Source organism: Scardinius erythrophthalmus (assembly GCF_964197995.2).
Source record: "Scardinius erythrophthalmus genome assembly, chromosome: 19".
NCBI lineage: Eukaryota > Metazoa > Chordata > Actinopteri > Cypriniformes > Leuciscidae > Scardinius > Scardinius erythrophthalmus.
In genome coordinates, this window is record NC_138239.1 from 21,516,163 (window position 1) to 21,541,703 (window position 25,541).

The 25,541-nt window shown below is 38.5% G+C and overlaps 1 protein-coding gene across 1 annotated transcript in view; it reads right to left on the reverse strand.

The window, feature by feature from the left end:
• Positions 1–2,746: 2,746 nt before the first annotated feature.
• Positions 2,747–25,541, reverse strand: part of LOC308679649 (protein phosphatase 1 regulatory subunit 37) — a 34,571-nt gene continuing 11,776 nt past the window's right edge. The window contains exon 7 of the mRNA XM_081347244.1: positions 2,747–3,600. Coding sequence (XP_081203370.1) covers positions 3,448–3,600 — 153 coding nt within the window. The 3' untranslated portion in view covers positions 2,747–3,447. The remainder of the gene's footprint in view (positions 3,601–25,541) is intronic.

Here is a 25,541-nt window from a genome sequence, read left to right on the forward strand (position 1 = left end):
GTGTTGGGGAAAGTTACTTGCATTACAATATTACCTAAAAAGTAACATTGCATTACTTAGTTGCTTTTCATGGAAAGTAGTGCTACGTTACTTTTGTGTTACTTTTTCTCACCTGGGCTGGGCTTGCTTGTGTGTTTTTAATAACAAATATACAGTATATATCCCTTTCACACCAAAAGAGAAATGATCCTTCGATTATCCTGTGCAGAAAACATTTTTAAAAAAGTAACACTCAAAAAATGTAAAAGTAATGCGTTACTTTTGATTACATAACTCGTGTTACTTGTAATGAGTTACCCCCAACATTGCTTATAGATACTTATAGTATAACTATCAGGAGCTAAATGTGTCAATTTAAGTACAGAAGTCTGTACAGTTGTATTTACCCTCATCACTACATCTGGTCTGAATATTTGTGGCTGCAAACAGTCAACCAAAACCCTGTCTGCATTTGGAGGGGGGAAAAGTGTTTTGTTGCTTAGGAACAGTTGTGTCTGTATCGCAGTGGGGGTCTACTTGTGAATATCATTATGTTCCCTTCAATCGACAAAAATGACACATTTTTCTTGTCTGCCAATATTTATCATTGGCTGCACTCACTTGCGGGCCTGAAAAATGTATTTTTATTGATTACAGGGCAGAGTCTGGGATTATAACTAACTTTGTATCAAAATAATATTCTAGATCTACAATGAAAGGTCTTTTCATGCTGACAAACTATGAGACCATAAGTAAAAGTAAAATGCATATAATGCATTTATAATGTTTTGTTCAATATACCTTGTTTTTGCCCATAAAAAGCCTGGCAAGTCATCAAAGTAGCTTTACTATGTTAACTACTACTAACTCTCACTGTCTGAAAGAAACCGAGATTGATCCATTTTCCATGCAACAATACAGCAGCGATAGGAATTAAAGATCATTTTGAAGTTGTGAGATGTAATTGTATATGTTCTGTTGCTCGCAAATAAAACAGACGGAGCAGGTGAGGCCAGAGGACGTGGCGAGGAACGGAAAGGTACCCGGCGAGTGTGCGCTCTGCGACTGATTGTGCGCAGGATCATGTTGACAGGAGGAAGGAGGAGATGCAGCCACACATACAGCAGGGATGCTGGGTGCCTAGGCCGGAAATTCATCAAAATGGGGGAACACCTCCAAGAAATGTGCGTCAGACGGTGTGTGTGCTCCTCTCGCATCGTCCCTTTGGAAAGTCAGTGAAATTTTCCAGTGATTGATTATGGCTTGGAAGGGGGTCAGTAAGAACAATGTGCATTATTAATGAAGTTGGACTGAAAGTCAAGATACGATAATTATAAATGTACCTCTCCAACACATTTGAACATATCTTTTCAGCTTTCAATTGGGTTGTATAACTAATTATGTGCAAGTATATCACAAGTATATATATATATATATATATATATATATATATATATATATATATATATATATATATATATATATATTCAGCCAAGTTGAAACAAACCAAATTGAAACAAAACAATACTCTTTTTTCTTTTACATTTATGAATTGTTAAAAAAAATTCTGAAAAAGCTATAACAAAGATTTTATATATTATAAAATATATTAAAGCTTTTTTCAGCAAAATTAATGTATATAGAAAAATATAATATATAATATATTTGGGGTAGGTTCTAATTGTGACAACTTATCCATTGATTTTGGCCAACATGCGTTAAAAGAAATCTTTTTTTTTTTTTTTTTTTAGTGCCTGTTTGCTAAAGATTTTAGTGTTTGTTCCTGTACAGAAATTTACATTCAAAACTAAACCTACACTGAGAAATATTCACTGAAGTCAAAAAGTGTGACAACTAGCCCCGGTCTCCCTCAAAATAAAACTCTATATATATAGTATTGGTGGCTTCTCTTCTATTACATTATATTATCATAGAAGCCACCGAAATCCTCCTTTGAATTACAAGCAGTTGCTCACTGACAACTGCCCAATTTCTTGGGCTCGAACTGAAAAATGTTTGACATTTTATCTTTGAGTACAGCCGTACATGCCGCATCATTCCCAGCGTCTGTGCATCTGTTCCCAACATCCTTGCGATCAGGTTTCAAAGTCTGTTTGTTCCAGAGCCGGGGTGGGTTGAAGCTGGCTGGGCGATGTTCGGCAGCGGAGTTGGTGAGATGGAAGCCTTTGTTAAAAACATCAGGTAGAGCGTGGGGGGGCTGTTGGCACAGCGGCGCTTGCCCCCATGCTGTTCTGTCAATCTGCCCCTGCCCCGTGCCGAGAGGAGGAGGGGGGCAGACACCAGGGGGGCCAATCCTCCATGAGACCCAAATCACACCAGACGAGGAAAGATGGTCCCTGGCTAAATACAGTTATCCCCCCTCATCTGTCAATCAAGAAATCTTTGAGTAATTTGGGATTTGCCAAGAAAAGCATCCACATCTCTGAGTGAGAATACTGTAGCTTTTGATATGCAATGTGTCATATTTCCGACTTTCTTATTTTAGAAATAAAAATATATATATGTTTTTTTATATAAAAATATCTTGATTTGCATTTTTTTTTTTTTTTTTTTTTACAGTTTGAAGTTTTTCTTTTGAAGAATTAATAGGTAAACAGCATTAATTGGTAATAAACGAAGGGCATGTGTTGGAGAAATTAAATCTAATTGATTACACGCACACACAAAAAAGCCTATTTTTAAACACTGTAATTACATACTGTGGAAATGTTAACGGAAATTCAAATCAAATTTACAAACTCAATCTCACCGTTCAAACTCTCATTTATTGCATTTCACAAAGGTTGTTTTTCATTTACCAAACATATTCTTAATTACTTTGAATTTATTTCAAGACACGGCAGATGGTATTTAGTGCGACTTCCACAAAAGCCGCCTATATTTTCAGATATAACACCTTACATGTGCATCCACAACGTGAACCGTACAAAACGGCGATTCGTCCTTTGTTGTCGAGTAGCGCATGTAAACTAAGACCCACGCAGAGGTAAATCCCAGCTTCTTAAATTTAACATATGCTCTTCTTCCCACACATTGTGAGGAGCTCGTCGATGTCGTCTTGTCATCCAGACGACGATACGCTACATTAGCAGATGCGGGCAGGGAAGGGGCCTCATACGCGAGTGTGAATATTAGGAGAGATGGAACCCGAGCAAACAGGATTTAGAGCACACCTCTGTATCAACACAGATTTAGTCAGCGTCACCCTCCGGGGACACGAGGAGAGATGGAGGGAGAGGCTTCTCTTCGTTTCGAGATGATTCACGTTGGGAGTGGGCTTGCAAAATTGCTTTATGGAAAGTGGAGGAAGCCTCGGCGGGAACATTAGGCAGGAAACAGCAGGAGGGCCACTGTTTCATTAGGGAGAGAGGCTTCGGCTTTATTACAGGGATTTGGAGTTTTATGGTTATCGTTATTTGCCATAGAATTATTGTGCTTATATGTCTTCTACTCAGCTGTTTGGGTGGCGAGTGAATAAGTGGTCTCGGCGCACTCGGCCGGGTCTGGAGGAGCAAGCAGTTTGGCGGCCGTCGCGTTTCCCACGCACAGATCGGAGATCCTGCTCAGCAGAGTCTTCTGCGTTTCCACCAGGAAGACCTCCTATGAGCAACAGAAAGGGAGAGAGCTGTAGCTTATTCATATTTAATGCGATACGGCCCTGTTTCTTCATCAATGCTACATCTGACATGACTTTGCCATTAGCTTGTGTGGAATTGACATGCGAGCGATGAGCGAGAGTAGAAAAACAATCCCCACTCTCTTTGGCATGTTCAATTTGGTGGTGACGAGCTACAAAAAAAAAAAAAAGGGAAGTTGGCTTGTGAGGCTTCAGGTGTGGTCACATTCACCGTAGCTCTGCAAAAATTTGCGGGCAAAATCCAGACATTGCAATAGGAATTTGAGCAATCGGGAGTTTCGTGTATGGGCAAAACAGTTTGCCACTCAGAATTTGTTAATATTCAAGAATCATGTGACACTTTAGACTGGAATAATGGCTGCTGAAAATTCAGCTTTGCATTCACAGGAATAAGTTACATTTTTAAATATAAATAGAAAATATATACACCCACGTTCAGTTTGGTGGTGACGGGCTAATACAAGCAAATCACAGTTGGCTTATGAGGTACGGCTTCAAGTGCTGTCACATTTACCGCTGCTCGTCAAAATTCCACAGGAGAAATCCAGTCATTGCAAAAGGAATTTGCAGAATCTGGAGTTTCGTGTGAGGGTGAAAATGTTGGCCACTCAGATTTCGCGCATGTTCAAGTTGGTCATGCAAATTCACCATGCTGACCAACAAAAAAGCTGCTTGGTCTACACTATTGACAATGGACCTTTTTTGCACATGAAATTTCATTAATGTGACCGCACTTTTCCTCTTCATAAATTGTCACTGGGGACAATTGGGCCACACCGGTGTGATTCCTAAAGGCAACGAAGATGGGCCCTGCCTGGAAGCGACGGTGTCTTGCGGTGCCAACCTTTCCGACCCCAGCGGAGCGCGGTGCTGCGGTGTACCGTGCAGGATGCCCACCCTCCCTACCGGGCAGGCCGTCTGCAGCAGAGCAGTTAATAAAGAGATTGATTATCAGCCTGTCAGGAAGTGACAGTTGGACAGAGCCACTCCACATGAATGACAGAGGGCACGCACCGCTCGCAGCAGCCAAGAGCGCCAGAACCAGCACCGCGCCACCAGCACCTCCGCACCGTGCCAACCTTGCTACGGGGAGGAAGAGCCCCGCCGCGAACACAGCCATCGCCTTCTGGAGCAGCAGCTACACGGCTGCTGACTTCACTTCCTGTGCCAGAGTCAGAGTTCACCGCCGCTGCCTGCAGCATAATGACTGCCGGGCTGCAAACACCACACGTGAACACTTTTTTTTTTAATGAGATGCAACATTCATTCTAGAGTAAAAGGGAAAAAAAGGTTACACTTTATTTTAAGGTGACAGTTACATTGTACGTACTTAAATAAGTACTGAGTAATATTAATTGACTACATGTACGTTCTATAGAGCTACGGTTAGGGGTTGGTTTAGGGTTAGTTACTTGGAATTGGGCATAATTTACTGTTATTACTATAGCAATGTTACAGTCACATTAAAGCTGCTTTGGAAACCTTTCAATGCCTTCCTTGCTTATTTACATAACTTTTCAAATTACTTTTATGTACTGATTGTATTGATTCCAGTTTCAGATTTTCAAATCCATCATTACATTTTTACCAAGCTGATGTACTTAAAGAGTTTCTGATTTATTGTTAAGATTATAATGCTTTTCACTGACACTGTTGTCACCTAGGTTTATTTCATAACAATAATCATAATAAAAATCCACAATAGCTATGTTTCCATCCAAACTTTTGCGCAAAATGGGAATATCACATAAAACATTTGTGAATAAAGCACAGTTTCCATCCAGTGAGTCGAAGAGAACAAAATCGTCACTTCCTGATAAACTGGCGCTAAATATCACTGAAAAAAGTAGGAGAAGCCACTGTATATAATCATTTTCGTATATAATAAAATTTGTGACACTGAAGACTAGAGTAATGATGCTGAATATTCAGCTTTGCCATCACAAGAATAAGTTATATTTTTAATATAAAAATAAAAAAATTAATTTTAAATTAATATTCCACAATATTACTGTTTTTACTTTATTTTGGATCAAATAAATGCAACCTTTCAAGACTTTTTTAAAAAAAATCTTACCAACCCCAAATCTTTGAACAGTAGTGTACATAACAGACTGCATTGCTACCACCAACAGTTTAAAAAGAGCAGATAAATTCTGTAGTGGGGGAGAAACTTTTCAGTCTGAATAAATGTATCCATGCCAATAGGTGTCAGTCCAAGAAGATTGTCATGTCACTTTTTTTTTACAAGTGGAATTGTAATACAAATTTGGTATAGTGACAGTGCTAATAAAGTCACTTTGGATAAAAGAACATATTCAATAAGAATAAATAAAGGTTCTTGGATGGGTGATCTTAAACATATTCTCATTTTATTATATCTATAGTTCAATTTGTTATTTTTTTAGATAATTATCTGTATGCATCAATGTATGGTGACCTCCACGAGTAAACATAACTTTTGACCCACTCAGCCTGTTGGACTAGCTCGAACAAGGGACCATATGTTTCAGTGTTCATGGATTAGCAACAGTGCATTAGAGAGGCAGAAGTGGCTTCCTTCTAATTAATGATTTAGCACCTCACAGGTACACACACACACACACACACACATTCACACAGTTCTATGCCTCATCCGGCCCTGCTTTGTCAGTCCCCCCGAATGAAGGGCTGTCTGCGCGCTGTGGCAATCTCTCGCCTGACTTTGTTTGAAGTCACTCTTGTCTGTCTCTTCACCGGTGCGCCTGTCTGTTGGCCGCGTCCCCCTTTTTTAATGAAACAGAAGCGTTAATAGAATCACTGGGAAAAGCAGGTGATAAAAGTCGATCCGTCGAGCGCGCCTGTATCCTGAGTTGCGAGCGCACTGTTCAAACAGAGCATTGTTCAAAGACAATGCATGCAAAAGACACACGCGCTGCCGAAGGAATAAAAAAAAAAGAGAGAGGGAGAGAAAGGGAAATGGGAAAAAAGCTGCTCCCTGTCTTCAGCAAGATCAAAACAACTCCAAGGTAAAATATACAATGAAGGGCCCCCTGATCTGACCAGCATCTCAGATGAGAGGAGGATGCAGTCTTTCTGACATGTTACAGAGGGAGAGAGAGACGGGAAGCAAAATAAAGAGGCCTCACAAAAAGTTTGAGATGTTCAGGCCTTATGAATGCATTCATGGAACATTGTACATGCATTACAAATGTCAAATTAACGCCCGCTTGAGCCGAAATGATATTCCGAGCATATGAAATGACCCTCAAAGAGATGAAAAACATCTGAAATGGGAGGTAAATGCGCTCGACTCGGTTCATTTCAGCCCTAATAAAGATATCGCATCCCGGCCTGACAATACGAATGACTTTCGGTCACATTCTGAGACACGTTTTTTGAAACGTCACCCCGGGATATTTGCGATCGAGTGCTTTTTTCATACGTCGACGGAGCGAGCTGTCATTTTCTCATTGCGGGAAAAACAGAAGTCTCTTTCACACTTCATTGGCCATCGCGGAGATCAATACAGGCGCCGGTAAGAGGAATATCAGCCAGGGATGGTGCAGAAGTATCTGTAGAAATGGCACCGGGGAGAACAAAACGAAAAAGAGGAGGAGTGGAGTTGCGTTAGAAGGCGACACAGATGGACAAGAGCCTTTATGGTGGCGGCTCCTGCTGGCATGGTGCCACCAGCCCCAGACTCCCTTTGTTTGCCAGGCTACTAAACTAATAGAGATAAAAGCAGGTTCCCGCTGGCCAGGAATTATAAAGTCATTAACGAATACAAATAAGGCTGAGAATGAAGGGGCAAGGAGAGGAGGCTTTCTCTGACCAGCTGAGTCTGAGAGGAGGGACGCGGTTTGGGGAATCTGTCCGAGGTTGGACGTCTCTGTGTGTGTAAACAACACTGATTTCCTCTTCTACTATTCGCTTGTCTCTAAAAACATGGGTTGTCCTGTGGAGTGACATGATACACCTAAGTTCAAACAGCATTTTTGCTGATATATGTTTTTACAGTGAACCAATAGAGAGAATGTATGGAATATTTCTGCTAACTTTATGTAAACATTTTTTTTAAAGAAGTTACAATTGGTTGATTAAAAAGTAAAAATACATAAAATAATCTTATGCGAAATGTAAACAAAAATAATTTAAAAAGTAATTATTGTACATATACTGTGTGTGTGTGTATATAATGAATCATATGAACAGAGATTGTATGGAATATTTTTATATTTATATATATACACACACACACACACACACACACACACACACACACACACACACACACACACACACACACACACACACACACACACACACCTATTTACAAGAATACAAAGTAATTAAAATTGCCTAAATATAGATTTTTATAATACATACAAAAATCTCATGGACATTCCTATATATACATTTAAGCAAAATGTAAACACAAATATTATCTAGTATCAATCATAGCAATTTCTGGTTTATATCAGACAGATTAGTATATATCAGCATATCATTCATAGCCAGCATGTTGTTTCATTGTCTGGTCACACAGGCATTCATTTCTATTTTTTTTTTCTCCTAAAATCTTTTAATTTCCTTTTTCCTTTTATCTGCACAATAGATCCTCAGCATGTCTTCCCTTCCCTCGTGTAATCTCAATATTATTTAAGGTAGCCGTTGCACAATGGCTGTGAAAATGGGAGTCATTTAAGCCCTTCTCCCCAAGCAGTGGTCTTGGCAACTAAACTAGCTCATTTGTTCACTCTGCATTCCCTTGGACAGCCTTATAAATGGAGGCACTATCCAATTATTACAGGGGATAAAACTAGAGCTCCAGCAAACCATAGCAGAATCTATTACCAGCGAGAGTTTGTGTGTGTGTGTGTGTGTGTGTGTGTGTGTGTGTGTGTGTCTGAAAGAGAAAGGCTGTGCCCATATGCCTCAAAAACTACTCCATACAGGACAGGTGACACATCACCGATAGCAACGTGTTCGCTTATGATGTATTGCAATAAATCATTATGACGCTTAATCTTTAGTTTACCTTAAATGTTGTGGTTTACTTGGGCTTATATTAAGTTCATGCAAAACTGGCTTAAAATTATACAGTATTTGACATCTACACGGTCTAAAAGTTGCCTTAGTGTGTGCAGTATGCACACATATGAAGGGACTTTTTTGTGATTGGATATGGAATCGATGCATATTTGTATGAAGCTGGCTTTAAGTTGATATTCAATGATGAAAAAAGGGTTACTTTGAAAACTCTCTGATAATTGGCTTCTTAAAAGCATCTCATTTTTAACAATGTCACTGTGGCTGGTGGATGACAATTAATCTGTTTTCCAGTGTTTTCTTGGCATCTGTGCCAATTACTTTATATGCTAATATATGTAAATTACTCAGCATTTGAGATGCCAGTAAAAACTATGCTTGTATTGTATATTATTTTTAATTCATGCAATACAATTGAAGTCTATTTTCAAAGGTACCATTTTAAATCTTAAATAAATTGTTTTTTTTTTAAATATATTTTAGGATGGGAAAGTAACACATGCATTAGTAAAACAAATATAGCAGCAACTAAGCTCTTAAAAATAGTTTAATACTTCTCAAATAATCATTTCAGACAACACAATCAGCTAATGCTTTGCAACAGAAAGAATCTTTGAAACAATCGGACTTGCTTGCATCATTTCTTTGTTTACCACTATGACAATGAGAATTAGTCACTCCACGTATGAACGCAGTTCCAAACACATTCATTTCTCACTCGAACAGTCAAACTGCATTCTCACACTCACCATACATCCTATTTAAGTGCGTCCTGAATTTTGTATTTGTCATTGTGTCGGCACATTAATATTTCTTTTCTGTTTCTTTTTTTTTTTTCATCTCTGTTAGTGGGAAAGAGGATAATGACTTCACCGCTAAGTAAATGTTAATGAATGCACTTCGCCATCTGACTAGGTCTTTTCTCTTAACATAAATAGCTATAATTACCAACATATTCTCTCTCGCTCTCTCTCTCTCTCCCTCACACACACACACACACACACACACACAATGACCTGCATCAAAAGTACGCTCTCCGCTGTCCTGCGTTAAATAAATCTACTTCTCATCTCTAAAGGTAGATGTCACTCTTGCACACTAAATGGATCTGTAAACTTCAGCCTGAGAGATGATGGATGTTTAATGTTGGGTAATTTCGTAGGAGATAAAACAAAAGCAACAAAAAACAATTGTGATCTCAGAAATATATTAGAAAGATGGACAGGACCACATGTTTACTAATGTAAGCAATATTTAAAAATAAACTATTTAAATAATTTATACAAGTTCATTTTAACATTTTAAATTCATAAAAAATAGACACCGGGCTTTTATGTAATATTTTCCTTGCAAATTAAGGTTAAAATTTCACTATTAATTTATTTAAATCTGTGTTCTCTTTCCTAGTTAATTATTTGCAAATAATCATTAATTAAATACATCTTAAAAATGTTCCAAAAAGTCCATGCAATAAGTTTGCTAATTAATATCTTCCACAAATATATCAATTCCTTAAAGACAAAAAAAAAAAAAAAAAAAAAAAAATCAAGAAATCGTTCACTGTCAGTCATAAGGAACTAGTTGGTTTTCTCATAGACTTTTAAAATAACACTTTTCATAAATCCCCATGTGCTGTTCCAAAACCTACTGCTGCAATAATACAAACAAAAATCATAAATATTTTGTTCTGTGCAAGACTGATTTAAATTATCGTTCTTGTTTTACATTTGTGTGAAACTGCAAAAATAATTATTCGATTTAGCTTAACAACGCATTTTCATAATTACCGCATATTACTCACGAGGAGTACAATGAATGCGCAATCTGATCATTTTAATAAGTACACTCATATAGGAAGTGTATCAGACAGAAGTGACATTGTGTCAAATTAAAGTTACAGCACTAAAGACGAGTGGTTCAGTCCTGAACATCATCATAAACATATTCAAACACACACACACACACACACAGTGAATCATATGAATATATATCTCCTGTGTCAGTTCCGTGAAGGATGGCAGCCAGCTTTGCGATCCGCAGCTCTCCCGGCTGATTCAAAAATGTATCTTTCAGGCGTTTATTATCAATTTGACTTTATCTTCTCTTTACCAGAGGTGTGAAATCTCAACCTCATACGTGTAATTAAGGTGGGCCGCGGTGCTTAAGAGAGGCTTGATTTGAAGCGATTACCAGAGGCGAGAGCTGAAAAGAACACCGCTGTGACCTCAGGGGCAGTCTGGAGAACTGCTGGCTGAAGCCACAGCTAATTTAATTGATCTCCTCAGCTTTACATTTAAATATCATCAGAGTGGCGATGAGCTCCAGATAGGCTTTGTTCTCGCGTGTGGCTGAAGAGAGATTATTCGCAGAGCAGATCTGACCTGATGGCTTCCCTCCCCGCTAAACTCTTCTATTTGTTCAGCCTAAGAGCGCGCGAGACATCGATCCGCCCGTTTGGAAAAGATGCAGCTCGGGTGATGGTAGTTTCAACTGTTGTTGCTACAGGAATATGATTGTTGCTCTAAAAGAGGGATTGCGGATAGAGAACAAGTCAAGTCATGTTTATTTATATAGAGCTTTACATTAATAAACAAGAAAATATCAGTATCAATGATGCAAACTTCATCAAATATGAGACCAATTCACATTCTGCTGTAAAGCAGCTCTGAAAAGACAATAATGTGATTATTCAGCTCAAGTTCAGTGTTGATTTAGTTCAGTTCAATAACAGTTCAATTATGAAACGAGTTTAGTTCAGCTGTAACACCAAAAACTATTTCTGAGAATGTTTTGCTAACGCTCCCATTAAGTTATGTTCATGTCCAGTTTTTGATATGGTTTTCATTTCATTTCATTCCATTGTATCATTCTGCAAACATTACGGAAATGTTACCTTTGAATGTTCTCTGAACATTCTGAAACAAGTAACATTTAAAAAATGTCACTGAATGTTACAGCAAAACAAAACAAAAATGCTCCATGAATGATGTATAAATACAATTTTTAAGATAACGTTTTGATAACTTTGATCGAACGTTACTGGAAGAATGTTCATTCATAACTTTGAGAGAACCTAGCCAGAACATTAGCTAACGTTCAGAGAACGTTCCCTATTAGCTGCAAAGCAGCTCTATAGAAGGCGATAGTGTCTTTATTCAGCTCGAGTCAATGTGGAATCAGTTCAGTTCAATAACAGTGTCTATGTTGCAAAATTCGTCAATTATGAAAAATTCAATTCAGCTTCAGTATAAAGCAACTTCACAGCTCTACAGAAATGGGGTTATAAGCAGCAAACTTCCGTATTCTGTAAAACAGGTTGCATCTGTTTTTTTTTCTTCTTCTCACTAATATTTGGATATTAAAATTGAATGAGACGCCAACAATAAAAATAACTAGCTAGGTTAGCTAATTACTTTAAATGTCCATAGTTAACCCTTTCTCTGACAAGCGGATGTGGCGAGACTTGTTTTCCTGTTTGTTCACGTGACGTTCGACATAAAGCCTATGGTGTCATTATCCAGCTTAATTCAGTTCAAGTTCAAGTTTTGTCCGTGTCAGTGTAAGGCAAGGCAAGTTTATTTGTTTAGCACATTTCATACTCAATGGTGTAAGTTCATACACAAAAGTGTAGTCAAAACTATGATTTTTAGTGTCTTTTAAACCCTATGTAAGTCGAAGGCGACAGTGGCAAAGAACCCACACTTCATCAGGTGAACCGCATAAAAGTGAAGCCGTGCTGTTGCATTTAAATATAAAAACAGAAATGAAACACTGCCTCTAATTCAAAACACATTTCCCTCAGCTCAACTATGACAATAACATCCAAACATCCAATCATCCAAAAGGGGAAGCATTGAAATTCCACATTAGAAGAAAGAGAGAGAATTTAACAAAAGGACCAAGACATAGAAGAGGAGGAAGGTGTGAGGAAAACAGACAGCGTCCTCTCAGCCGGTCTTGCCTGTGCTGATTTTAATGAGTCATTTCGATGCACGCTATGAAAATTAGGTGCCGGTGACGGTACTGCGCCATCTGTAAGGTAGCCGAGCGGTCACAGTAATCCATCTCACGCTCTCTGTCGAGAGCAGAGAGACGGCGGGACAAGGTCACCACAGGTGGAACCGTTAACGCAGTGACAGAGCGTGGACTGGAAACCTTTTCCGAGAAGCCGCTTCTCAAAACCTCCAGGAGATTTGTTTTTATTTATCGCGAGGTGACTCTGTTTGATATCAAAGACAAACTTTTCAGGATCATTGTGCATCAATTTAGGGTCTGGGTGACCGGTTAAGATGAGATGTTATGAAAAGCTACAGCTCGAATTCCTTTCAAAGCGCTAAACTAAGCCTCAAATGTATATATGGAGTGTTTTTCAGTCGCTAAGTGGTGTCAAGGATCTTTGAGCAAGCTGTAAATCAAGGGTGCACCTTGGCTATTTACAGCAAATTATACAGCATGAATGATTCAGTGATTAGAAACATTCTGGCATTCATTACTTTCGCAAGGTCTGAAGGACTTAAACACCGCTAGCTCTTCACACTGTACAAATGCCCAAAACCTTGAGAGAGAGAGAGACGGAGTGAATCACAGGAACAAATTTATTTTAAATTTGTGCCTGAAGGGGTATTAATAACACTTGATACTTCAGATCATCCTTATTAGAAAGCGCTCAAGTTTTTGTTTGTAAGACGGTTGCTAAGCTTGCTTTTAGACTGGCTGTTGCTTAATGTGGATGTGTCAAAGAAAAAGTCCCTTTTACCTGCCTGTGTATGTGCACTCCAAGTGGAAGGTTTTTATTATTTTTATTTTTTCTACAGATGTGATTAAAAACATGAGGAAGAAGGTAAGACAACAGCGGTAAGAGACAAAACCCTGACTGTCTGCGTAAATGCATACAAATTGCTGCTGATGAGGTCTTTACTGGGACAGTGTTTATCTCGTAATACCTCTAGTTTTAAAACAGCACACTGTCCCCGCTCTTCAGGTGTTCATTTGAATAGACCGAGCTGAATGAGTCTTTCTGTAATTGATCCCTGGGGGACGGGAATGTCTAGGCCCACCGAATCCGCATTTCCCCCAATTACGGATGCCATCGCGCTCCAAAAACAGAATCGGAGCGCACATCACAGACAGAACCCCTGTGCTACTGACACTACCTCACAAACACTAGCTGTCTTTGCAGGGTCCCTACACAGTGTTCGCTTTATATTTCGTTTAATATAAAAAAGTAACGAGTACATGCTTATATGCATATAATACATGCATTGATTTAATATATCAAATATTAAAGTATTATGTATTTTAATGAATTAGTATTATATATAAATATAAATTATGCTTACATACACTCACCTAAAGGATTATTAGGAACACCTGTTCAATTTCTCATTAATGCAATTATCTAATCAACCAATCACATGGCAGTTGCTTCAATGCATTTAGGGGTGTGGTCCTGGTCAAGACAATCTCCTGAATTCCAAACTGAATGTCAGAATGGGAAAGAAAGGTGATTTAAGCAATTTTGAGCGTGGCATGGTTGTTGGTGCCAGACGGGCCGGTCTGAGTATTTCACAATCTGCTCAGTTACTGGGATTTTCACGCACAACCATTTCTAGGGTTTACAAAGAATGGTGTGAAAAGGGAAAAACATCCAGTATGCGGCAGTCCTGTGGGCGAAAATGCCTTGTTGATGCTAGAGGTCAGAGGAGAATGGGCCGACTGATTCAAGCTGATAGAAGAGCAACTTTGACTGAAATAACCACTCGTTACAACCGAGGTATATGCAGCAAAGCATTTGTGAAGCCACAACACGCATAACCTTGAGGCGGATGGGCTACAACAGCAGAAGACCCCACCGGGTGCCACTCATCTCCACTACAAATAGGAAAAAGAGGCTACAATTTGCACGAGCTCACCAAAATTGGACAGTTGAAGACTGGAAAATGTTGCCTGGTCTGATGAGTCTCGATTTCTGTTGAGACATTCAGATATTATTAGATTAGAGAGTTAGAATTTGGCGTAAACAGAATGAGAACATGGATCCATCATGCCTTGTTACCACTGTGCAGGCTGGTGGTGGTGGTGTAATGGTGTGGGGGATGTTTTCTTGGCACACTTTAGGCCCCTTAGTGCCAATTGGGCATCGTTTAAATGCCACGGCTTACCTGAGCATTGTTTCTGACCATGTCCATCCCTTTATGACCACCATGTACCCATCCTCTGATGGCTACTTCCAGCAGGATAATGCACCATGTCACAAAGCTCGAATCATTTCAAATTGGTTTCTTGAACATGACAATGAGTTCACTGTACTAAAATGGCCCCCACAGTCACCAGATCTCAACCCAATAGAGCATCTTTGGGATGTGGTGGAACGGGAGCTTCGTGCCCTGGATGTGCATCCCACAAATCTCCATCAACTGCAAGATGCTTTCCTATCAATATGGGCCAACATTTCTAAAGAATGCTTTCAGCACCTTGTTGAATCAATGCCACGTAGAATTAAGGCAGTTCTGAAGGCGAAAGGGGGTCAAACACAGTATTAGTATGGTGTTCCTAATAATCCTTTAGGTGAGTGTATATCTTTTGCATATAAAAGTACATATGACAATAGCACATACATACCAATGCAGCATTTATTTAATGAAAAATACAGTAATATTGTGAAATATTATTACAATTTAAAATAACTGTATACTATTTTAATATGTAATTTATTCCTGTGAGGGCAAAGCTGAATTTTCAACATCGTTACTCCAGTCTTCAGTCAGTGTCACATGATCCTTCAGAAATCATTCAAATACAGTATGGTGATTTGCTGGTCAAGAAACATTTTTAACGATCATCATTTTTTTGTGGAAGTTGTGATTCAGGATTCTTTGATGAAAAGAAAGTTCAAAAGAACATATTTTAAAAAATAATAATAATTTAAAAGTTGTTATTGTCACTTTTGATCAATTTAATGATTACTTGCTGAATAAAAATATAAATTTATTTTAAAAAAATGACTGACCCCAAACTTCTGAACAAATATTAGGCCTATATATTACTAAAATGATTATATGTTAATAGTAGTATACAGTATATAATAATAATATTAAATTATCATTATAAATTATAATATATATATATATATATATATATATATATATATATATATTTAAATTTACAACGTTGTGTGCAGTGATATGTCAATATTGTCTGCAGTGCCATATGCATTAACACATACACTCCCTATATTTTGAATTGACTTAATATGGCCAAATACACTGTGAGGACTTCTAAGGCCACTATTGTGCCATCTCCATCTGCCAGTGTTTAAATGACAGCTAACTGTGCGCTTACTGAATTGATATGTATAGGCTTGCACTGGTTCAACAGGAAAATGGAAAACAGCATGCATGGATTGCTGACTGGAGGTCAGTCAGACAGTGGCAGGACTTCCAGGTATAAATCTAATTCACCTTGCCGTTCCACTGTAGCCACTGAACAGCTCTTCACTGAAGTCAGAACAGAGACGATCTTTCAAAAGTCCCTTCAAAAAAGTTCTTACACAGGTGGAAAAGGTTGTTTTTTTCCCCTCCAAGACTGAAGCTTTAAAAATAAGACTAGAAGCCCTTGCTGACACTCTTTCCTTTCTGGACAGAGTCTTGCAAATACACTCCCAATAAAACAAAAAAAGCTAAACATATTCAAACAACTGATATCATATACAAAAAATAAACAACCTGATGTCGTCGGAGCATGTGCAAGGAGTGCTTGGAGGGCATTAATGTCTGTAGGACATGGCAGGGGTACTCGGTTCAGACCCAAAGCTGTGGTGATGGAGTAGTTGCGAGTTAATTACTGATTACCTCTGGGGCCGTTCACCTGTGAGCCCATCATTACCTCACACTCACGCCAAGCAGGTGCCATCCCTGGTTGTCCGCCACGCTTGTCTGCTGTGGCATGATTCCCTGGCCTGGGCCTAAAAACCTTACGCAGGAGCCACAGGGGAACATGGCACAGCTCAAACCTTAACATCTAGCGCTATCCGGCCAGAGGTCAACTTCTCCTTTCTCTCCCCCCCCCCCTCTCCATTGAATCTGGAGCTCTTTCTTTGCCCTGGCCTGAAGTCATGGGCAGGGAAACAGCTGGCCAACGCCTGCCCGCTTGGACATGGCAGTTCTAGAGCATCGATAGTGGTGCCCACCACACCAGCTGATCCTCTCCCAGGGTCCCTGTCACGATGATGTCTTCATCGCTAACCGGAGCAGACGCCCGCTCCTGGCAGCAACTGGAGGTGACAACAAATCCAATTATCTCCCCTCCATGGAGCCCAGGCAGCCCATGCCGGTGTGAAAGAGATGAGGACGGGGACAGGCGGTGCCCTGCCCACCTCATCCCACCCCTCCCCCTGATTTTAGTGGCCAAACACACAGACTACTGCCCCGTCACTCCAGTCACAGGGACAAGAGGACAAACAGAGGGCTCCTGTGGTCTAAACATACTAGATAGATAGATAGATAGATAGATAGATAGATAGATAGATAGATAGATAGATAGATAGATAGATAGATAGATAGATAGATAGATAGATAGATAGATAAAAACAACAAGAACATTCTTTAGACTTTTTGTCTTCTTTTGAACAGAAATGTAAGTCTTACTGGTTGAGAACAACATGAGGAACAACCTGTAAATGAAGACAGAATTTTAGTTTTACGTGAACTACTATAAATAATAATTTAATTTAATAATAATTAAAGAATTTCATTATATTATATTATATTATATTATATTATATTATATTTAACACAGCATGATAAATTGGTCGACCATAATCCTGTTGTAATCCTGCTGTCATTCATGGCGGCTTGTCATTGACACAAATGTCCCACCACATGGATATATATAATATATATATATAAAGACATTAGCCAGAAAACTTGATTTGTGATGAGTGTTTTTTGTGACATGCCCTGAGTTCACCTGTATAAACCAATTAAATATCCATATACAAAATGAGCTTTACTGGAAGCATTAGTGGTGTGTTAAATGCATATTAAAGAAAAAATATTGATTGTTTATCAGTGTTTATAGGTCATCTTCACCTCTGATGATTAGCCAGAGAGGGTAAGATAGAGTGAGAAGGAGGGCACTACAAGACTTTTACACTAGTATGCAGAGCTAGGGCTGCACAGTACAGTTATGACAAAACTGATTACTTTTCTTGATACTGTAATCATTATTATTAATTCTGATTATAACAATTGCCATTAAAATGCTTTTTTGTTAGGCTGTACATCGGCGAGTAATGGGTATTATTCAGTGATGCAAGTTACATCGTTACACCTGTAGGTGGCAACAAGCGTCCACATTATTAGGCTGTTAACACAACACCATTTTCAACTACTAATACTATGTAAAACTTTTTATACGCTTTGGCCGTTCATTTACATGACAACGGCGATTTGGGTGCCTGAAAACGCAAACTTTTGAAAATGGGTTTCAAATTGCACGTTTTTGAAAACGATCTCCATGTAAACAACAAAAACGCAAATCTCTGAAGACAATGACATCATGCACATGCATAGTATGTGTTCAGTCTAGTGTTTCATCGCCATCTAATGGCCTGGCAACAGAATACAGGGTTTTTAGTCGTTTTCGCGGATCCATGTGAATGGTGATCGCTTTGACAATGGTGTCGTCTGTACGCGGAAAACTGAAAGGAAAAACTTCTCCTTTTTAAGCATATCTTTGTCGTGTAAACGTACCCTATGAGTGAATCATCAACTAGTTTGTTCAAAACATTGATCGGTTTAGAAATAAAAAAACACTGATACGAGAAAGAGTTGATCATCCTTAGATGAGTAATTGAATCAATTACTCAACTGATTTACAACACAGATTCATTCCAGAATGAAACACTTTTATGTGTTACTTAGAGACGTATCTGAGATTGTTCTGGCTTAGGTGAGTCATGATTCATTGAAAAAGACTGATTCATTTATGAATTAAACACCATTAATATGTCTTACCTGTAGACATGCAACGGCTGGTCGTGCTTTGGAGAGTTGATGAAATGATTCGTTCTAAAAAACGGATTAATTCATGAACTAAACAAACAAATGTGTTTGCTTGTAGACTTAAAAAGGCTGGTCGGTGAGTCATGAATCGTTCATTCAATTGATTTGTTAAAAAACACTGATCCATTCACTAAATGCCAGTGCTGTGTGTTTCGCTGGGGCTCGATTTATACTATTTTCATTTGCGGAGCAAAAATAGACAAAGTGCATAAGTTAGTTACTCAATATTGTAATAAGTTGCTCAATATTAAATTAATGTTTATTATTATACTGTTGTTTAAATTGCAATATCAGCTAGACAACTTGACTTTATACATCACTACAAGACAATAAGACACATTGGACATGAGGGCAGCGTGACAAACAAAACTGTTAACCTTGTTAACCTTTAATCGCTCATTATTTAGGACTGGTTGTCAATAGTCTATAGACCTAACAATAATTTAAAAGCTTCATTCATGTGCAAAAAAAAAAAAAAAAAAAAAGTGTTCAACTCAACCATTGAAGTTGTAAACAGAAAATAGAAAGAGCGGAGTGCTGCACACAAACAAAGACCTAATAGATAATCCATATTCACATGCAGGCCATGGCACTGCTGTCCTGTTTGTTTGAAAGGGAAAAGAAGATTCTCCTGGCCAAAGCCCTTCTGATAAAGGCAGTGACTCACGGGTTTCATGATATTCAGATGAGCCTTCAATGTGGGTGACTGGTGACACAGGGCGCTTGAGCATGGAGTTGGTGGACATGCCCAGAGGGAGATTCTGAAATTCTGATGGATCAACTCATCCAATGGGCCATTTCTAGTGGAGTAGAGGGAAAAGATAGCATCCAGTCCCATCAAAATATGAGCCAATGTGTTCCAGGCAAAGGCTTCTGAGACAGCTAAACAGAGAACCACTGAAGCAAGGGCTTCTCAAACTTTACTGTACGTTTACCCCACCTGTCTACAGTATATGGACACGTACAGTGGTGACCTTATACATTAGTATAGGGATTCAAACGGATAGTTCACCCTAGAATTTACGTTTTCCTCTCTGACAGAGCTCTAAATAAGTGTATTCGGTTCAGATATGGTGAAAAGTTATCTCGTTGAGGAAAGACATGGGTTTGAAACAACAGAATTTTTATTTTTCAGGCCAGTAGTTCTGAAATTTACTGCCATCATTTTCACTGGAACCACCACAAAAGAATGACCAGTTTTTATTTTTACCTGTGTATTTTTATTTTTGCTAAAAGAAAAAGATAAAAAGATATATTTAAATGAACACTACCGAGTACATTAATATTTAGAAAGTAGCCTTTAATTGATCAAAAGTGACAGTAAATATATTCATAATGTTTCTTAAAATGTTTCTTATGTTTCTTTTCTTACTTGACTTTCTAGTCATCAAAGAATCTTCAAAAAATATCATTGTTTGCAAAAAATTTTTTTAAAATTAAGCAGCACAAATTGGTTGTTCCAAATGTTTCTTGAGCACAAAATCAGCATATTAAAATTATTTCTGAGGGATCATGTGACACTGAAGACTGGAGTAATGATGCTGAAAATTTGCCATTCCAGATATAAATAAAATATAGAAATTCATATATTTAAACAGTTATTTTAAGTTACATAATAATATTTCAGAATATTACAGTTTTATTGTATTTTTGATCATATATACCAGGGAACGGCAACTGGCGGCCCGCGGGCCAAAACTGGCCCGTCAGCAATATTTTCTGGCCCGCCGGATTATTTTGGCAGTCCTAAATGCTGTACAAAACTCTTCCACTACTTGAGAAAAGCCGTAGTCGCGCGGCGATTTCACCGCCGCATACTGTGTGAAACGCCCATAGGGAATCATGCGGTGCAGGATTACATTTTAAAGTATAACTGTGCGTTCACAACGGACGCGAATAGCGCGTCAAATTCGCGCCTGCCGCGTCTAGTTATATGCTTGACCACTTTGTGTCCATTCGCGCGTCAAAAGACGGTAGCGGTCAGAACTCTGGTGTACTTATGACGGAGCGTGCGGTCTGACTGACAATAGCCAACTCCCGACATCTTTTGACAGCGTATCCGCACTTAATTCTGACCGCCTGTACACCTATCTCTGAGGAGCTGTTTGGTACTGAAACCATTGTCAGTCAACAACATTCTTTTTTTGCAAGGATGTTTGAAATAGTTCGACAGAAAATAGCCTACTTCATTTCGTCAGTAGGGCAATATGATTTTCGTTTATGTTGCTTAGAAACTTGAGTGATAGGCTTTGTCCTATTTAATTCATGTTATTTATATTTCATATTTTTTTTCTGTGACATTTTTTTTCTCTGCTGACAGTACAATGTTAAAATAGCCTAATATTTATACTGACACGAACACAATTTTTGTATAGCATTTATAATTATTATAGGCTACTCCAATCTCCTTCTTTCCATTAGAGACATTTGAATGTGAGATTATGGAAACGAGATCTAAATTTTGTGGACCCGTCAGGTCGGGAAATAAAGCGGGTGAACACCGAGTGTATTTTAAGCGGTTGCTGAATAGAACCTTGTGGGAGCGGGACGAAAAAAAAACAGTCCCACGCAGACCTCCTTAAACCTTAGGTGTGTATGTGTGTGTCCCCGAATAAATAATAATAATAAAAAAGGAATAAAGTTCAAAAGTCGGACTGTACGGAATGAGGCATGATTGCTATTCACACCTTTATTAAAATGGCTGTAATATGTTACCACAATAGTAGCCTACTTGATCTGTTTAAAATGGTTTCCTTGATATATGCATAAGGTGTTAAATTAAAACTTAAAAATCAAAATTTAAATTTGTCTAATCCAGTAATTCATTTTTTCTATTTTTGATCTGAGCACAATCAGAAAATCAGAAAACCCGTCCTTATTTTTTTTTTTTTTTTCATTTCAGTTTAGGAAATAAATAATGGAAAAACAAGTCGTTTTTCATCTTTTTATTTTTGGTTTTAATTTGAAAAAAAAAAAAAAACCGATTGAATGAATGATCCACGGACGGTGACGGACCCATCATATTCCGCAATTATAGGCCTATATAAGAGTATTTAATTTGTATCCATAGGCCTACTCTGTGTAGCTGGCCCGCCATCTACTGGCTAAAAAAAATATTGGCCCGCGGCCAAAGTTACTTGCCGACCCCTGATATATACAAACAGCCTTGGGGAGTCTTTTCCAAAACATTTAAAAATATTACCAACATCAATATTAGTGTATATTTATTATTTATATATTTATTATTATTTTACAAAATTACAAAAAATGTTAATAAGCAAGCAGCTGTAAATTATACAGCTATAATGTAACTACATAAATTTATAAATGCACCTTTGCTGAAAAACAATGGAATATGATTACTCCTTGGTTTTGTAGTTTTCAAAACATTCTTACTGACACTTTAAAGACAATCACAGTGCAGTGATTGCAATGTAAAATTTTCTGTGACTTTTGTGTGTGTGTGTGTGTGTGTGTGTGTGTGTGTGTGTGTGTGTGTGTGTGTGTGTGTGTGTGTGTGTGTGTGTGTGTGTGTGTGTGTTTAGAGACCAAAAGTCCAAAAGTTAGAATATTCACTCACCAAAATATTACTAATAAGATTGAGTGTCATGTTCCAAGTCACTTCATATGCATTTGATATCGTCACATGAATTGTGTCCATTTTGTACTGCCGCCACAAACTCTGCCACCACGACCTCAAAAAAGGCCTTTGCATCTCGTCAGTTTGTTTTTCATATGCTCTCACCACAATCCTCAACCCCCACCCCCCCTTTGCACCCTCAAATGGAAAAGAGGATGAAAAAACAACAACAACAACAACAACAACAACCTCTACTTCCTGTGAAACTGTTGGTCGCACCTCTGACTGCACTGACGGGGGAGAGTAAAGCCATTAAAATGACACGGAGACAGATCATGTGTGACACTTCAAAGGGTCTGGAAAAAGCTGGAAAACTGAGCAGCGCAACCTCCTCATCCACCCTCCGGCGGGGAAGAGAGGAAAGAAAAAAAAAACACAAAGCCGACAAGCACGCGCCGCATGGTCAACACAAGCACCCAGAGACTCCCGCGCTCTCCTCTCGGCCTCCCCCCAGACCCAAACACAGACTCGTCCCCCGCGACTACACGTCCAATGATTACACTATTCCCTCTCTCTCGCTCAGAGGAGCTAATTAATGCTTTAATATGCAAATGAGTGCCACAGTAAATTACACAGCTGGCAAATATGCCTGTTTTGCCCCCAAAACTATATCAGGAAATGAGCAAGACTGCGTGTGGATTGTGAATGCAAAGAGACAGAAGGTTTATTTCGAAACCGCAAAGATGATTTCACCATAAAGTTTGGATGGCGAAAGGGTAAAAGTTTATCTGCAAGATCTGAACAAGTTTTAACAGCGGACGGGATCTTGGACAGCAATAATTAAGGACAGTAGAAAGGTCACTTTGAATGCTACATCAATTAGATCAAGTCATCAAGTCTGTGAGGGAAGCAGATATAGTCTGTTTAGTATGTCATACATCTGACAAAATACTCAAAAACCTTATTAAAGACCGCTAAAGATTAGATGTTTTCACACAATAGTGCAACATACTGTATGCTTCATAACCTCTTTTTTGTTCACATCAAATTAAATATAGTCTAGTGAGTACATAGAGTCTAGTTTCTAAGCAGACTGACTTCTACAACAAGATATTGGTGACAACAAGTGCTATTTTTTTCCATGGCAGTGAGAGCAGATGCAAAGAAACAGAGAGATGTGAGAGTGTGATTTGGTTTAGCTTTGATGAACATATGACACTTGACTGCTTTTCTATATACGGCTGTTATTTTCATGCCCTACAACCATGTGAAGTTGATGGGAGAAGATACTGTGAAAGTATCACTAAAATATGGAACAAATTGCAATACTCACAAACTCCAATACTCTAATTAAATTTCAGGCCACAAAGAACTTTAAAAGATTTTTTTTTTTTTGCAGGCACTGAATCTGGAAGGCAATGGAGAGGTAAAAGCAGAAATTAAAAAAAAGCTGTGAAGCAGAGGTAGCACTTGCAACGCATAGAAGCTTTGAGTGTTATTCAAAAAAAGACATAAGAACAGAAGAAAGCAATGATGAGACAAGCATTTGTTTGTTGTCCCATGACTCTTAGGCCCTGTTTACACCTGGAAGTAAGATGCGTTTTTGGCAATTGGATCACAAGTAGACGAGGGAGACACATTCCCATTTACAACTGGTGTTTTAATCCATCTCCTTTTGTCCACTTTCAACCACTTCTGTCCAGATTTCTTCGAGGGGAGTGTCTATGGGCAGGTAAACGTATGTTTTTTTTCCAGGTCTTATGATCTATTGGACAAAATAAGCTTTTACACTATGACCGCGGCCGGAGACAACGGAAAAACATTCGGAGAGCAGCAGCATTCGTTTCTGCTCTGAAAGCCGCAAGACCCCGATGAACGCAGTGAGACCGTGTTAGAAATCAGGAATGGTGAGAGTACATTGTGCTTGGTAAGTTTTTTGACTTCAAACCAAACTTGGGTTTTCAGCCGACAAAGTTTAAATCCCGTCTGGCTAGAGCGCTTCCCAAAATGTTTACGCATTAGGTCAGTAGGTGGAGAGTAGGCGGTCTTTTGTGGCGCATTCGACCACATGAGCGTTTTGAACGCACAAATGCGTTTTTCCGACTACCTCTGGAAGTGGTCGAAAGTGGACAAGGTCAAACCAGACTCCGTTTACACCTGTATTTAGCGCCGTCCACTTGTGATCCGATCAACCAAAACACATCTTAATACCAGGTGAAATCAGGGCCTTAGAGGCACAAATCCTAGATTTAGATAAGTTTTATGCAAATGAAATATCTGTTTCGCCCCCTACAATGATGATTTTGCTTAATTGGATTCAACAATTAAAATCATAGAACATCATAATTTTGACAAACTGTTGAACTGATATTAAATTAACTGCAGTAACTATTTTAATTATGAATCTTTTTCATTATTAATTACAAAAATGACATCTTGTATTCAACCATATTTCCACATGAACAGAATGAAAAGGAATTAACATTGCAGTTATAGTAGTATATATTCAGGCTATTTCTGCAGCATATCATTATTGTAAAATTAAATGTTTTTCTTTCATTTATAGAAATAGCTACATTAAAAATTACTTTTGTCCCAAATGAGCATTTTTAATTATGAAATTATTTGGTACACAATGTAACTTTGGCCCTCTAGTGGTTAAAAAAAAAACTGTTTACATTTTACAGAAGGACATTGTTTGGTTGTGCTTTGGCTCTGCGTGACTGTGCAAATGAATATGGTTAAAAAAAAAGAAAAAAGAGAGAGATTATCCTACTAAGATATATAACCAGTTTAGATGGAAATGATCTTAAGCTGACTAGCTAAAGACGTTACTGTAGCTATACCCATTACACAGCACTTCTGTAAGCAATATGAGGCTGTGCTGTCGCATGAGTAAGTCATGACTGAAGGGCCAACCCCACAGCCTCTTGTTCCTTATTGTTTTTATAAAACGGTTACCACACAATACAAATATTAAAGCCAAGAAATATCTACCAATGCAACTTTCATGAAGTAAAATCACTAAAATCCACTAAAAAGACTATAAAAATAGTCCCTGACGGTGAACAGCAGCAGAAGTTACATTATTATGCCATTAGATGGCGGCAAAGACTGTTTTTATGAGCGAGTCACTCAGTAGCGAAAACTTTCATATTGAAAGGACTGAAACTTGTCGTGAAGACGCAACTGAACTAACAAATGCTTTGACTAGCACTGTCAGGCACGG